Below are 12,927 nucleotides of genomic sequence, written 5' to 3' on the forward strand. Positions count from 1 at the left end.
CACCTATATAGCTAACCAGCTTAGCCATATAGCGCCATACTGCAGCCACAGTTGAACAGAGAGTGCCTTACTTTCACTTTTTTCTAACTCAACATTAGTAAATAAACACCTAATTGACAAAAACACATAAATAGTTCTATTTAATGTATGAATTATGGACTAATGATCTGTTTTTGTAGCTGTGAAGCACCTGCTATTTGCTGGAGGCAGGTGTCACCTTTCTGGGGCAGCTCTAAAGCATATCTGTAGCAAATAAATGGCATTTATTACTTGATTACTTGAACTTACTTTTTCAATTTCTTCAACAGAATCAGATGAAGAGCCCCATACATCCCCCACTACAACAACTTACCCCTAGGCAAGAATGTGGCTGAATGATGAGCCATCTGTTTTTTTTTATTATTTAATTATTTTTTTTTAGTTTTACTATGTGTCACAGTTTGGGGCTCTCCCATTTTATAGAAAGATAACTTGTAAAATACCTTTTAGATTGTCGCTTCAGTCACCTTTTATGACAAATGATAAAAAAAAAAAAAATGCAACCATTCCTTTTCGGATATAGTAGGCCTCGTGTTTCATGTCGAAGTTTGTTTGATTGTGCTGATTTGTATTTTTATGGGGAGAAAAGAGGGATGTTGAGTATTTCATCATTGATTAATTTGCATTTCATAAACAAAGTTGCCTCACAGCTCAGTGGTTACTGGCAAATGGATTCCCACAGACCTTCAAAAGAAACAGATGGAATTACAAAGAAGAGATAGCTGCCTTTTATAGACTGTCTAATATTGGTCAGACAGATTTAGAGCTGTGTGCTGTGCATATTTAAAGACTTAAGATGTTTATGTGCTCCATTTTTATTGGCTGACATGTATTAACATCCCTACACACACACACACAAACACACACACACACACACACACACACACACACACACACACACACACACACACACACACACACACACATTCTTAGTATTCTGACTCAATATCAAAGACTAGAATCACGTAACTTATTTCTGTAACTTTGGTAATTTGCTCGGAATAAAAGGTTTTCTGCACTTCTTACTTTTTCCTGTTTTGTTTCTAAGGTACTACCTGTGTCTGCAACTGAGAGATGACATCCTTTCCGGCCGCCTCCCATGCTCGTTTGTCACACACGCGCTGTTGGGCTCCTACACTGTCCAGGCCGAACTGGGAGACTACGACCCTGAGGAACACGGCCCGGACTACGTCAGCGAATTCCACTTTGCTCCGAACCAGACGCGAGAGCTGGAGGAGAGAGTGATGGAGTTGCACCGTAACTACAGGTCAGAGAAATAGCTGTGATTACCACGGTGACGCCAGTGTTTAGAGCTGAAGAAGGAGTTTGAAGAGATGATATGAAATAAATGATCCAATTTTGGGATTTGCTGTGTAGGGGGATGACTCCAGCAGAAGCAGAGATGAACTTCCTTGAAAATGCCAAGAAGCTCTCAATGTATGGAGTGGATCTGCATCATGCAAAGGCAAAGAGAGAGTCCTTTCATTGTCCCCGCTGAAACTTTGCATCCCATGATGTGCTTTTTGATATTCTTCTGACAATCTTTCTACCTTCTCTAGGATTCTGAGGGAATAGACATCATGCTTGGCGTTAGCGCAAATGGGCTGCTGATCTACAGAGACCGCCTCAGGATCAATCGCTTTGCCTGGCCTAAAATTCTCAAGATCTCTTATAAAAGAAGCAACTTTTATATCAAAATCCGTCCCGGAGAGGTAAACAAAACTTTAAATGACATTTATTTTCCTCACATTCTTGTGGTTTAACCAGAACTCACTACACAGTTACTGCATGCTGAGCGTCACACCGAAAAACAACCACACAACCACTGATGGAACTGAGAGTCATGGAAGGAAGCATTATCAGGCAATGAGCCAACATCACATTTTTATTTTCATGGGTTCACAGTTGTTAAAATTACATCGCTGCCCTTCTTGGCTGATCCCAAGACGCACAAATTGCAATTTCATGGTTTGATAAAAGTGTTGTTCCTGTGAATGATCTGGTGCAAACCACCTTAACTGCTGTGGGCATTATCCGTAGCCCTTATAGAGACATCTGGAAAGATTTGGGTAGATCTGTCCTGCTTTTGTTCCTGTTGCTTTAAATGCGAACAGGTTTTGGATTTTTTTCATATTAAGCCTACTTTGTTTTTCAGCTCTCTTCAGATATTATACTTTTGCTTCATTCTTTGGCCTTTAGGATACGGCAGCTTTTTCTTCATATCTATCCTCTTAAGTCAGCTATCAATTCAGTTGTGCCTCTAGGGAATATTTTTTGTTATATTAAAGTATTTTCGTTCACTGTCCCTGCAGATTTTATTTTATTTTTTTGTGTGAGGAACAATAGCTGACCTTCTCGTGTGAATGAACATCTTCGAGCCTTTTGAAGACCTATTATTGCTAATAACTATTGATTTGACAGTATCTTCTTCTCTGCGCACCACTGAACCCCAGTGCTGGATGCATAAATGACTGATTTATCGGGTGGCTTTAGATGGCATTGTGCCATGAGAAAAGAGAATACAGTTCCACAAGTAAATAAAAAAAGGAAAAAAAAAAGATTGATTTTCCATTGCTGTGGAATAAACACAATTCATCCTGCTCCCATCCTTCCGTCTTTCCACACAACTGGTTCCCTCACTCTCCTTTTCTTCTTCCCCCCCCCCCCCCCTTCCCCACCGTCTTCACTACCTCCACTCCTCCCCCTCGCCACTCAGTATGAACAGTTTGAGAGCACCATAGGCTTCAAGCTGCCCAACCATCGGGCCTCGAAGCGATTGTGGAAGGTCTGCATAGAACACCACACCTTCTTCAGGTAGGATCTGATGGACAGACAGACGCTCCTTCCCTGCACTGAAATCTTCACACACTGCACGATTGTTTACACGTTGCATGTCTGTGTTCAAGGCTGTTTAATTAGGTTTAAGACATCCCTTATTTGTGTCCTTTTTTTTTTCCTAAAAAGCCTTAGTTTCAAATAATTGTTATTTTCTTGATCTTAATCTTAATCAGTAGTTTTGCAGGCTTTCCAAAAATCTATTGCAGGTTTTCTTTTTGATATCAGCTGTGTTTTTCCACCCTCTTCATTTAAACTTGTTGAGGTTTTGGCATTTTGACCCTTCTCAGAGATTTTCAAGCAATCCCTATGAGATGTTAATCGATTAGATTGAATTTGCAATTTTTTTAAGATTTCATTTTTGGAAAATTGGGATTTCAATTTGCCAATGCTCCCATTAGGCTTCCGCCAAGAGAATAGGCTGCAATGCCGGAAATATGTTTTGGAAAATATATTGTCAAAATATAGTAAAGAGGAAAGTTATTTTTTACCATAACATAAGGTACTTTAATTTACTCATTTACTTATTTTTTTTTTAAGTTAGTTTGAAGTTACACAAGTGAAGCCTGTTCTTATTTCACTGTGTAAAACCACTAGCAGCAAACATTTTGTTATATTTTCATAGTTTACTAGCATGTTTCACAGTTTGTATTTAGTTGCACTCTAAATTCAAGTCAATTCCCAGACCACATGCTTGACATGAAAGCAATGTTTTTTTTAAAAAAATAATTCCTTTTAATTCCTTTCTGTGAAACGAAAAGGAGGAAAATGAATCAATTAATCAGATTAGGTATAACAAAATTGGAGCCCTACTTCAAAGACTTATTTGGTGAAAATATTTCAGGATAGTGCACCGTTAATTTACAAATTAAGGATAACAGTCTGTAAGAAAGATCTGATACGTGCTTGGAAAACTTCCAGAGACATCCATGGAGGATCTTGATTAAATGCCCAAACCCTGTCAACAGTTTCCTTTCGATCTAAAATGATGCCAGCATTTGGGAAGCTGTAATTTCTCCTACAGTTCTGCCACATTAACACATTAATACGACAGGCATCAGCACTCCAAGTCTTCCTTCATGCTGTTGCAAGATTACTTTTTATTATTTCAACAAAATCTTTTTTATATAGCACCACTTCACAACACACGTTATCTCAAGGCACTTTACAAAGTCAAGTTCAATCAAACCAGAGACCAATTTAAGTGATTAAGAAATTTTTTTCCTTAAGGACTCTGGTCCAAAGATGACAACTTCTGTCTTGTTTGAATTTAAAAGTAGAAAATTTAAAGTCATCCAGGTTTTGATGTCATCAAGACATGTCTGTAGTCAACATGTTTTATTGGATTCATCAGGATTTATGGATAAATACAACTGTCATCATCATAATTGAAAATTAATCCCATTCTGATACTTTTGCTAATCGGAAGCATATATGTAGTAAAGAAAATTGGCCAAAGGACTAAACCCTGTGGTTCTCTGCAAGAGAAGATTTCTTCTTCCAGCAGAGTCAAGTCTTTCTAGGAGACCCATGCAGGTTAAACCTTAAAAACTTCTACTTCTACTTCTGCTTCTACTTCTTTGATGTTGCATACTCTTTGCTACAAATTCAGTCTGGTATTTGTGAAATTAGATACAACTTAATTAGTCTTTTTTTTTCAAAGCAATTACTGTCAAAGTATTTTTGTTTTTAAAAATTAAGTTTTTTTTCTACAGGTTGGTGTCCCCGGAACCACCTCCTAAGGGCTTCCTTGTAATTGGGTCCAAGTTTCGCTACAGTGGGAGGACCCAAGCCCAGACGAGGCAGGCCAGTGCTTTGATTGACAGGCCTGCCCCGCAGTTTGATCGATCGGTCAGCAAGCGGTACCTGCAGACGCGAAGCATAGATGGAGGTGTAGACCCAAATTCTTTCACTGTCTGTCTAGATGTTTGTCTCTGGAGTTATTGTTATAAAGGAGCTATGTTTTACTGTTCCCCTTCACTCCCTTCTTTCCAGCCTCAGCTTTAGGTGATAGTATGGATCAGCTGTCTCAGAGAAGCTCCAGTGACCACACACAGTTTATGTCCAGGGAAGACCTGGATCAAGAGGGCAGCCTTGACCTGGACCATGATCACTATCTCTATCACGAGCAGGACCAGTACACAGTTCAGGACATGGATCAGCATGATGGGCAGAAACAGCCCTTGGGAGCCATCTGTTCAACGCCCACAAAGACCTTGGAGCTCAAGGTAAAGGGTGGATTCAGGCCCAGAAACTGTGCAGGGAAATGTTTTCAGTTTCTGCCTCACATGTGGAGACAATGGGAATCAATTATATCAATATTTGAGAACACCATAGTTCTCAGTCACCACTGCCTATCAGTCTGAAGTGAAGATGAAATTATCCATTAAGTGAAACAATGTGACAAAAGGAACCATGGGGAAGTTTTAAGAACAGCACTAAGATACCGCAAACCTCATTTGAAAAGCTTTTTGTCCTTTTGCACACCGATTTTACAGTCTTGCATGAACCTGTCTTTTTTAATAAAGACACTAATCACCATCCTTACGCTACTCTCTTCTTGGCCTAATATCTCATTTTCTTATAGGACCTCTAAGTCATCTCTGCTCACTTTTCTTTAAAATCTAACCTGACTTCTTTGCTGCAGATATTTGTCTAAGCAACACCCTGCCTTGTGTATATTCTTTTCTTTCTGCTGTGTTCTTCACATCCCTCACTAACCTCAGATCTCTTTCTCCTACATTTCCATGCTCTACCTTTCCTTTCATCCAGGATCAGGAGCCAGGCATTCCTATAGACTCGAAAGCTGAGGTATTTTGGTTATGGACCTTTTTGTCTTCTTGTGGTTGTTTTAGGTTACGCTCTGCTCCTGCTTAAGCAGTTAAATGCTTGTAGAAAGATTCCTATTTCCCAGATTCAACTAACTAGAATCCATGGAAGCTGCATGAATTGATGTTCCGAACCACAAACAAACAATTGACATGCATTTATTTACAGCTCTCTTTTAATTTTTTTTTCTTCACTCTGTGAAAAAGGGCCATTGGACTACAAAGAAAATAAAAATAAACAAATAAAAATAAAAGAGTATGCCGCAAATTTATCAGCAATCATCTTGACTAGGGTTTGTGTTTTATTCTTACTCTGGCAAAACTAGGTTTGTCAGGAACATTGTGAAGTGGAAGGAAAATTATTCATGGGTTTCAAAAGGATTTACACACAAAAGCATCCACTTTGATTCAGCCCCTTTAATGTGATAAAGTCTAAACAAAGTCCAGTGCCACATATTGCCTTTCAGACATTGTCTATCTTATAAATACTGTCCATTTGTGTGCAATTCATTCTCAGTACAGATACAGCTGTATTTGGATTGGAGCAAAAATGAACAAACAGGGTTAGGTTATTAAATAATACTCAAAGCTTCAAACATCTCCTGCGGCATTGTTTAATCCATCATCCAAAACTGATTAAAATGAACGGCACACTGAGAGATAGCTGTCATCCTAAACTGAAAAGGAAGACTGACCTAAATTTACAAGACAAGCATTAATCTGAAAAGCAGCTAGGAGGCCCATAGTCAACAGACAAAAGAAATTAATTTTATTGTTGCAAACCAAGTTATTACCTAACAGTCTTTCAGTAGAGAAATCTTCTGTTCATTAAACCACTTATAATTGTTTTAGTTTTCAGTTCTGTTGGAGTAATTTTAATGAGATTTTCACGATTTGCTCCTTTTAGATAATTTTTTAATCTATATGATATTGGCCCCAGGCAAGACATTGTCTCAATGGGGTTTTGGGCTGGTAACAGAACAGCAGCTGCAGAGAGATGTGTTAAACTACAACTCTGCTTCCTGGTGGGAACCCTGGGTTGTCAGCATTTTGGAGAACTAATGAATTTGGCCAGATTCCTACAGAGACGCCATCTCTCCAGGATCAGCCCAGGTTTTCCCCAAAATGATCTCCAGTTATTAAAGTAGCCCACATTCTCAGGACACCACTTAGACAATCAGTGATCGAATGACTACATGCAATTAAACCTGTTATTACTGGTCAAATCAGGCAGGGGACCAGAGGAAGTTATGTAGTCTGACATTGTTTTAGCAAATCTACACATTAAAGCAACTCTAATTTGAGTGACTTTGAATTTTAGCAACTAGCATAACCAGACGTGAATAACAAATTTACTGTATTTACGCTTATTCTTAGCCAGCAGTTTCAGGCAGGCTTTGACGTCACCTGTTCTGGCCCCTTGCAAATATTTGACTATGGGCCCTTGTGACTCTAATGTCACATTTCGAACGATGGAGCTGCCAATTACCAGTCGGCTTCTCAGCGGGTTTGTGCTTAGCAGGGAAAATCTGTTTCTATGGGCTGTCACTCAGCCGGACTCGGTTATTGCTCGATTTTTTAAAGTCGGGCCACTGATTCCCACACGCTTGCCTCCAAAGCTACAAAAAGACCACAATTATTACACAGACCAGTATTTCTAAAGGAGGTAGAGAAGTAACTAAACATCTGACACGGAGAGTAAGAGAGTAGAAGAGACTCAGAAATGGAGACAACAGGAGAGACAGAATGGTCAGACGTAGTAGTGCTAAAGCTACTGCTAAGGTAGTGACCTCTTACCATGTCCAGTAAAACTGAGAAGCCCGAGGGGTTCCCAAACAAATTTCTGCAACATAAAATAGGTGTTTTAATGTTCTTATGTGTTAGAATACCTCAGAGATGTCACAATAAAGAGAAATTAGATCAAAATTGTGAGTCTAAAACGCCAATCAGATCCCCTTCATACACCAGCGAAAACAGGAAATGATGCAACACACCCTACCCAGTCAGCCAATCAGTGCTGGCCAGATTGGCTAACAGTACACATCAACCTGAACACACCATCACCATGGGGAAACCTGTTAGTGGCAGCATCATGCTGTTGGGACTCTGACCAGACTACATGGCAAGATGGACAAAGCTAAATACAGGGCAACTCTGGAAGAAACTGACTTTAGGCTGAAGCAGAGGTTCGCTCTTTAATAGGACTATCTTCCTTCTTTCAGCCAGAGCTGTGACAAATTGGATTAGATTCAAGCATATTCATGAGTTGAAATGGTCCAGTCAAAGTCTGATTGATTGATTGATTGATTGATTGATTGATTGATTAAGTGATTAACAGGTAAAAGTCCAGACTAAATACCATAGGAAACTTGTGGCAAAATTTAACAATTATTTTTCAGATGTTCTCCATCCTATGTAACTGAGCTTGCATTATTTCCTATTGATGAAATAGACAATATGGGAGTCTAGGTGGGCAAGAGTCATATACACATAAAAGACTGTAACTTTAGTTTCATCTGTACATGGTTACACAAAGTATTTAGAGTACAATTTAACGTCACGCTTTTTAGAAGTTCAATTTTAAACACATTTCAAAGCCATGTATCCTTTTCCTTCCACTTGCACAAATTATACTACTTTGCCTTAGTCTGTCATACTAAATCTGATTTTTGAATTTTCAAAAGTACATTTGAAATTTAGGGTTGTAAAATGTTAGAATTTTAAAAGTTTGATGGACTATGAATATTTTTTTTTCAAGGCATTGTCTGTGTTGTCATCTTTCTCTGGACAAATTACCATTCGATTAGCCAGTTATTGGACTTCTCATTCGTGGTTTTGTGAGCGTGCTCTCATCGAATCTTTGAATAAAGAAGTATGGGAATAATCCTCTCCCAAACACTTGTATCAATAAACATCTGCATCAATTATCATTTGGCCGACGCTGAAATGGATTGTCCCTGTCTTCTTGGCAGAACATTATTCAGCTTAATAGTCTGAGTCAGAAGTCCTCCCTCCACTCCCAGATGGTGTCAGCTGTTTCTGTTTGTCACTCTGGCTGCTTCCTGCCTGCCTGTTTTCACTCACCTGCTGCATTTTACCTCTTTGTCTCTGCACACATCTGTTGCCACCCCTGTCCCTCAAATTCTCAACCTGATGCTCTGCTCCAAAAACTGTTCCCTCCACATCCCTTGCCACCCCCCTCCCCACCTCATCTGTCGGACAAGGATGTGGTGCACCTTCGGCCCAAACAGGAGGTACTGCTCGCCCTCTTATTTCCAACATGTGCTGTGTATGAACATCGCAGGGTGTTCTTAGCTGACGACTTTACATATGCATCTTTCACTTGTTGTCGGAACACAGCAAAAATAACATTAAGTCCAATTCAAAGCTTTATCGCTGCGGTGCACATAATTGGTTAATGCATCCCTGCAGTTCATATTTATGGTCCTGAGTGTGTTTCATATATGTCTGAGGTAAAGAGCTCCTGTGTTAAATAATAAATATGTATTGGATTTTTAGTGAACTCAATTAGCTCCGGCTTTATGCCCTGTGGTCTAGAGACAAATACTTATCGTTTTAAATGCTAAAGATGGTTTTATGAACTCAGGCTGGGATTGAGGCTCATGATCAACCAGCCCTCTAATTGAATTTTATTACATCTATGTATTAGTACAAAGTGAAGCAATTCTGGAGTAAACCTTCATGCAACAACCTCTGTCATTTTAAATGTGTTGGATAAGGAATGTCGGTGTCGAGTTAAGGAGATGGAAGTTTATTTTTAACAAAATAATTTACATTTATTTCATTCTAAACATGGGAATGCATTTCCAAGCACCTGGATTAATTGCTGTTCATGTTGTCCTTTACTGTCTGAGTAGCAGTTTTTGGATAAGCCAGAGGACGTTTTACAGAAACACCAGGCCAGCATCAATGAGCTGAAGAGGGCTTTGAAGCAGCCCAACAGCAAGAAGGCACCAAGAGAGAAGCGCCTCCCGTCAGCCACTCCTCCTGCTGGAACCCCGGAACGAAAAACAGTAAGACTCATGTTCTGCTCTTATTATTTCTGCAAGCCCACAAAATCCTTCTGTTCACATTATTTTGTGTTGTTAAAGTTCAGGTGTAAATGTCCATTACTATCGCAACTTTTTTTTTTTTACAACATTATAGGCACATAAATTGAAAGCAAATTTTGTTTTAGAATATTTTACTGTAATTAAATAGAAATGTACAGTAAAATATGTAGTTTTATCTTTTTGAGTTCAGACTGTTCTATTGTTCTCTATGTGTAGTTTGTTGTACTTGTGGAGTAATGCCAAATATTTTTCTTTATTCATCTCTCGGTTACAAAAGAAAATTAGCTTTTTTAAATTATGAACTTACTTCACTGGATGCAAAGTAATATTCACTGATGTGTAAAATGCAAGTATGATGTGTAATATCCAAATCTGTGTTGCAAAAGTATTTACTAACAATTTTATGGCTGATTTATTAACTATATCAATCAACAGTGCCATAACTTGGCCATAAAACCAAATTTTACAATTTGACCGGGATGAATCTAATAAAAATACTTTGAATCTGTAATGGGTTTAAAATTAATTAAAAAAAAAATAATAATTTTTCTTCTCAATTTGAAGTAATATTTATATATTATAATATATAAGTAAAAACTACGGTCACACTGTTTCTTATTTCACGCATCAAGAAAGCTTGGTGTCTATTGTTCTTACACCATGGTGTAAGAACAATGTATGTTGTCATTTTTTTAGATTGAAAGAAGAGATCTACACTTTACGTGGCATTATTGGTGCCAAACTGGTTATAAGGAATGACTGTTCAAACTATCCATCTTAGTTAAAAACCTTTTCTTACATCGGTTCCCTGCATCATACATGCAATGTACAGCAACGATGGTACTCTTTTTTATATATCTTGTTATCACAACACCACTCTGGATTATAAGTTTTCAAAGAAGCTTGTTATACAATCTGTGAATACCCATAAATGGTCAAATATATATTTACTGAATTAACCACCAAGTCCCTGCTGTGTCATCCACCTTAGAGTTCAGCAGACCACGGCGAGTGAATCTTCATCAGCGCAGACAGAGCGTCTGCATATGGCAGCCTCAGATTGAGCGATTTTGTTGTCTGGCCACTACTATGTACAGTTTGTAGAAGTTGAGGCTGTGACATATTTGTGAGGTTGTAACTAGGGTGTTGTTAAAGATCCCACTTTACTGCTAGAATGTCTTTAATAGGTGATGCTGTAATATTTTCCTACAGCAGTGTCTCTTAATAAGCCATAGGAATGAAATGTAATAAAGTGACAGGGGTATCAGGCAGCCTTGTTTCTTATTATAACACAAGAAATACCACCATGTCCAAAAGCATCTAATGACTTAAAGTTGGGGCAATGTTTTTCATTTTTAACACATTTGTGAAGTTATAAAGGCTTTATGATCAACCTTTTGGATCAACCTTGTCCATAGAGAAGTATTTTTTTTTTTAAGTTTCAGTTTCTTCAAGTTGATGTGAGCCTGAATTTAATACATTATTTTTTGTTAACATTTGTAGATTTATTTAGTAGCTTGATTTAGAGCAACATTAGGCATTAGTTCTATATATCATATTCATTATTCTCATTTGGGTGACTTGAACATTTGTGCTGAACTTGAAACTCTTACTTATTCATTTTACATTGACTATGTACAGTTAAAAGGGAATTACAAATAAAGGATTCATTTTTAGGCTAACGCAAACTGTTTACTCTGTCAATTTAGGCAACCAGTGATGCCAAATTGATTGAGAAGCAGGATGGTTATGAGAGAACACTGGATTCTTACTTCAATGCAGAAAAGAGTAAGACTTCATCGGGGTCTGAAGCAATTATGGACTATTGCCAAACATCCAGGGAATCATTAACAACTAAGCTGGGAACATCCATAACTGAGGCAGAAGGATGGAGAGATATGAACAAGACGGATGATGCAACTAATGGCCATCGTGATTCTGTATTAGTGGGGAATTCGTTTCATGAAAATGGATATGGGTCTCCACCTGACAAGATGATGAATGAAATGAACAAAGACACAAACTTTTCTCTGTGCGAGGATCGAGAGAAAAACAAGAACTTTGAATCTCTTGCAACTGTGGATGCTCTCCCAAAGGGTGACATATCTAAACATGAAAGTGGAACAAGGCACAGTGAGGCCTGGAAAATGAAAGACCCAAGTCTCAATGGGGAGAAGGATTGCAACAAAACTATGAACTCGCATTCAGAAGTCACCAAAATTGTTCCTCTCAAGCCACAGAGATCAAAGAAGTCTTTGAATAAAGAAAACAAAGTTGTAAATCCTGAAACTCAAAGCCTGTTCGACAAAAGTACCCTTGGTACAGCTGGGAATGGGCAGATTACTAAATCGCCCTGTGACTCAGGAAGGAGACCTGATGGTGATATTGTACTGCAGTCTTTAGAGCCGTATCGGCAAACCCAAGCTCCCCATCACACTAGGAGTGAGTTTTTTGCACAGAAGGAGCTGAAAGACTGTAGAGATTCAACAGGGCAAGGCCAGTGGACAAGAGGGGGTTCTTTACATGAGGATAGTTCTCCAAACATTTTAAAGTTTAGCTCCGAATTTCCCACAGCTCCCCCTCGTACCCTACCCCTGAAAACTCAGTGGTCCCGAGATAGACCAAACAACATTGACAGCAGCCACATCCACTACTGGACCCCCAGCCAAGAAACAGCCAAGAGGAAGCAACCGGTAAACCGTCAGTTCCTTCCAGCCTGTTTATCCGTCATGGGAAAGTAAAGCATTGCATGAGCTTCAGCCAGTGTGGTTCAGATCTTGTTTTTAATCATCTGAATACAAATAACATTACACACACGCATCCTTCAAAAGTCATGTGGCTGCTAACGAGAAAGCAAAAGTTCACGTCCCAGCGCATCGTACCATTGACCGCCTCGGTTCACGTCCATGGGATCAGGAGCATTTTGCTTTCCCCCCGTTTCTTCTGCAGAACTTGACATTTGCTCGGGCATTTGAGAACGCTGTTGGCCTTTAAGCAACGCTCATATTGCTTAAGCTTCAGGCGTCCTTACCTTTGTCACCTTAATACATGGTCTCTCCTTCCAACATCCTCACAGAGTGAAGGAGGCCGTTGTTGCAAGGAGTGCAAGACCTTCCCGCCATTTTCCCACCAAGCCTCTTTTCACATAATTT

The 12,927-nt window shown here is 39.0% G+C and overlaps 1 protein-coding gene across 4 annotated transcripts in view; it reads left to right on the top strand.

Moving 5' to 3' along the window:
* Positions 1–12,927, top strand: part of si:dkey-178k16.1 (band 4.1-like protein 1) — a 61,254-nt gene that overhangs the window by 39,291 nt on the left and 9,036 nt on the right. The window contains exons 2-11 of one of the 4 annotated variants that reach the window (XM_036136393.1): positions 309–358; positions 1,088–1,306; positions 1,417–1,504; positions 1,599–1,751; positions 2,756–2,853; positions 4,590–4,765; positions 4,870–5,102; positions 5,647–5,685; positions 8,894–8,956; positions 9,581–9,736. In XM_036136393.1, the coding sequence (XP_035992286.1) occupies positions 315–358; positions 1,088–1,306; positions 1,417–1,504; positions 1,599–1,751; positions 2,756–2,853; positions 4,590–4,765; positions 4,870–5,102; positions 5,647–5,685; positions 8,894–8,956; positions 9,581–9,736 (1,269 nt within the window). In that variant the 5' untranslated portion in view covers positions 309–314. The remainder of the gene's footprint in view (positions 1–308; positions 359–1,087; positions 1,307–1,416; positions 1,505–1,598; positions 1,752–2,755; positions 2,854–4,589; positions 4,766–4,869; positions 5,103–5,646; positions 5,686–8,893; positions 8,957–9,580; positions 9,737–12,927) is intronic. The other 3 variants (XM_036136382.1, XM_012873455.3, XM_036136391.1) reach the window with 3 other exon arrangements.

This window comes from Fundulus heteroclitus, chromosome 1 (assembly GCF_011125445.2).
Source record: "Fundulus heteroclitus isolate FHET01 chromosome 1, MU-UCD_Fhet_4.1, whole genome shotgun sequence".
In the NCBI taxonomy this organism is placed as follows: domain Eukaryota; kingdom Metazoa; phylum Chordata; class Actinopteri; order Cyprinodontiformes; family Fundulidae; genus Fundulus; species Fundulus heteroclitus.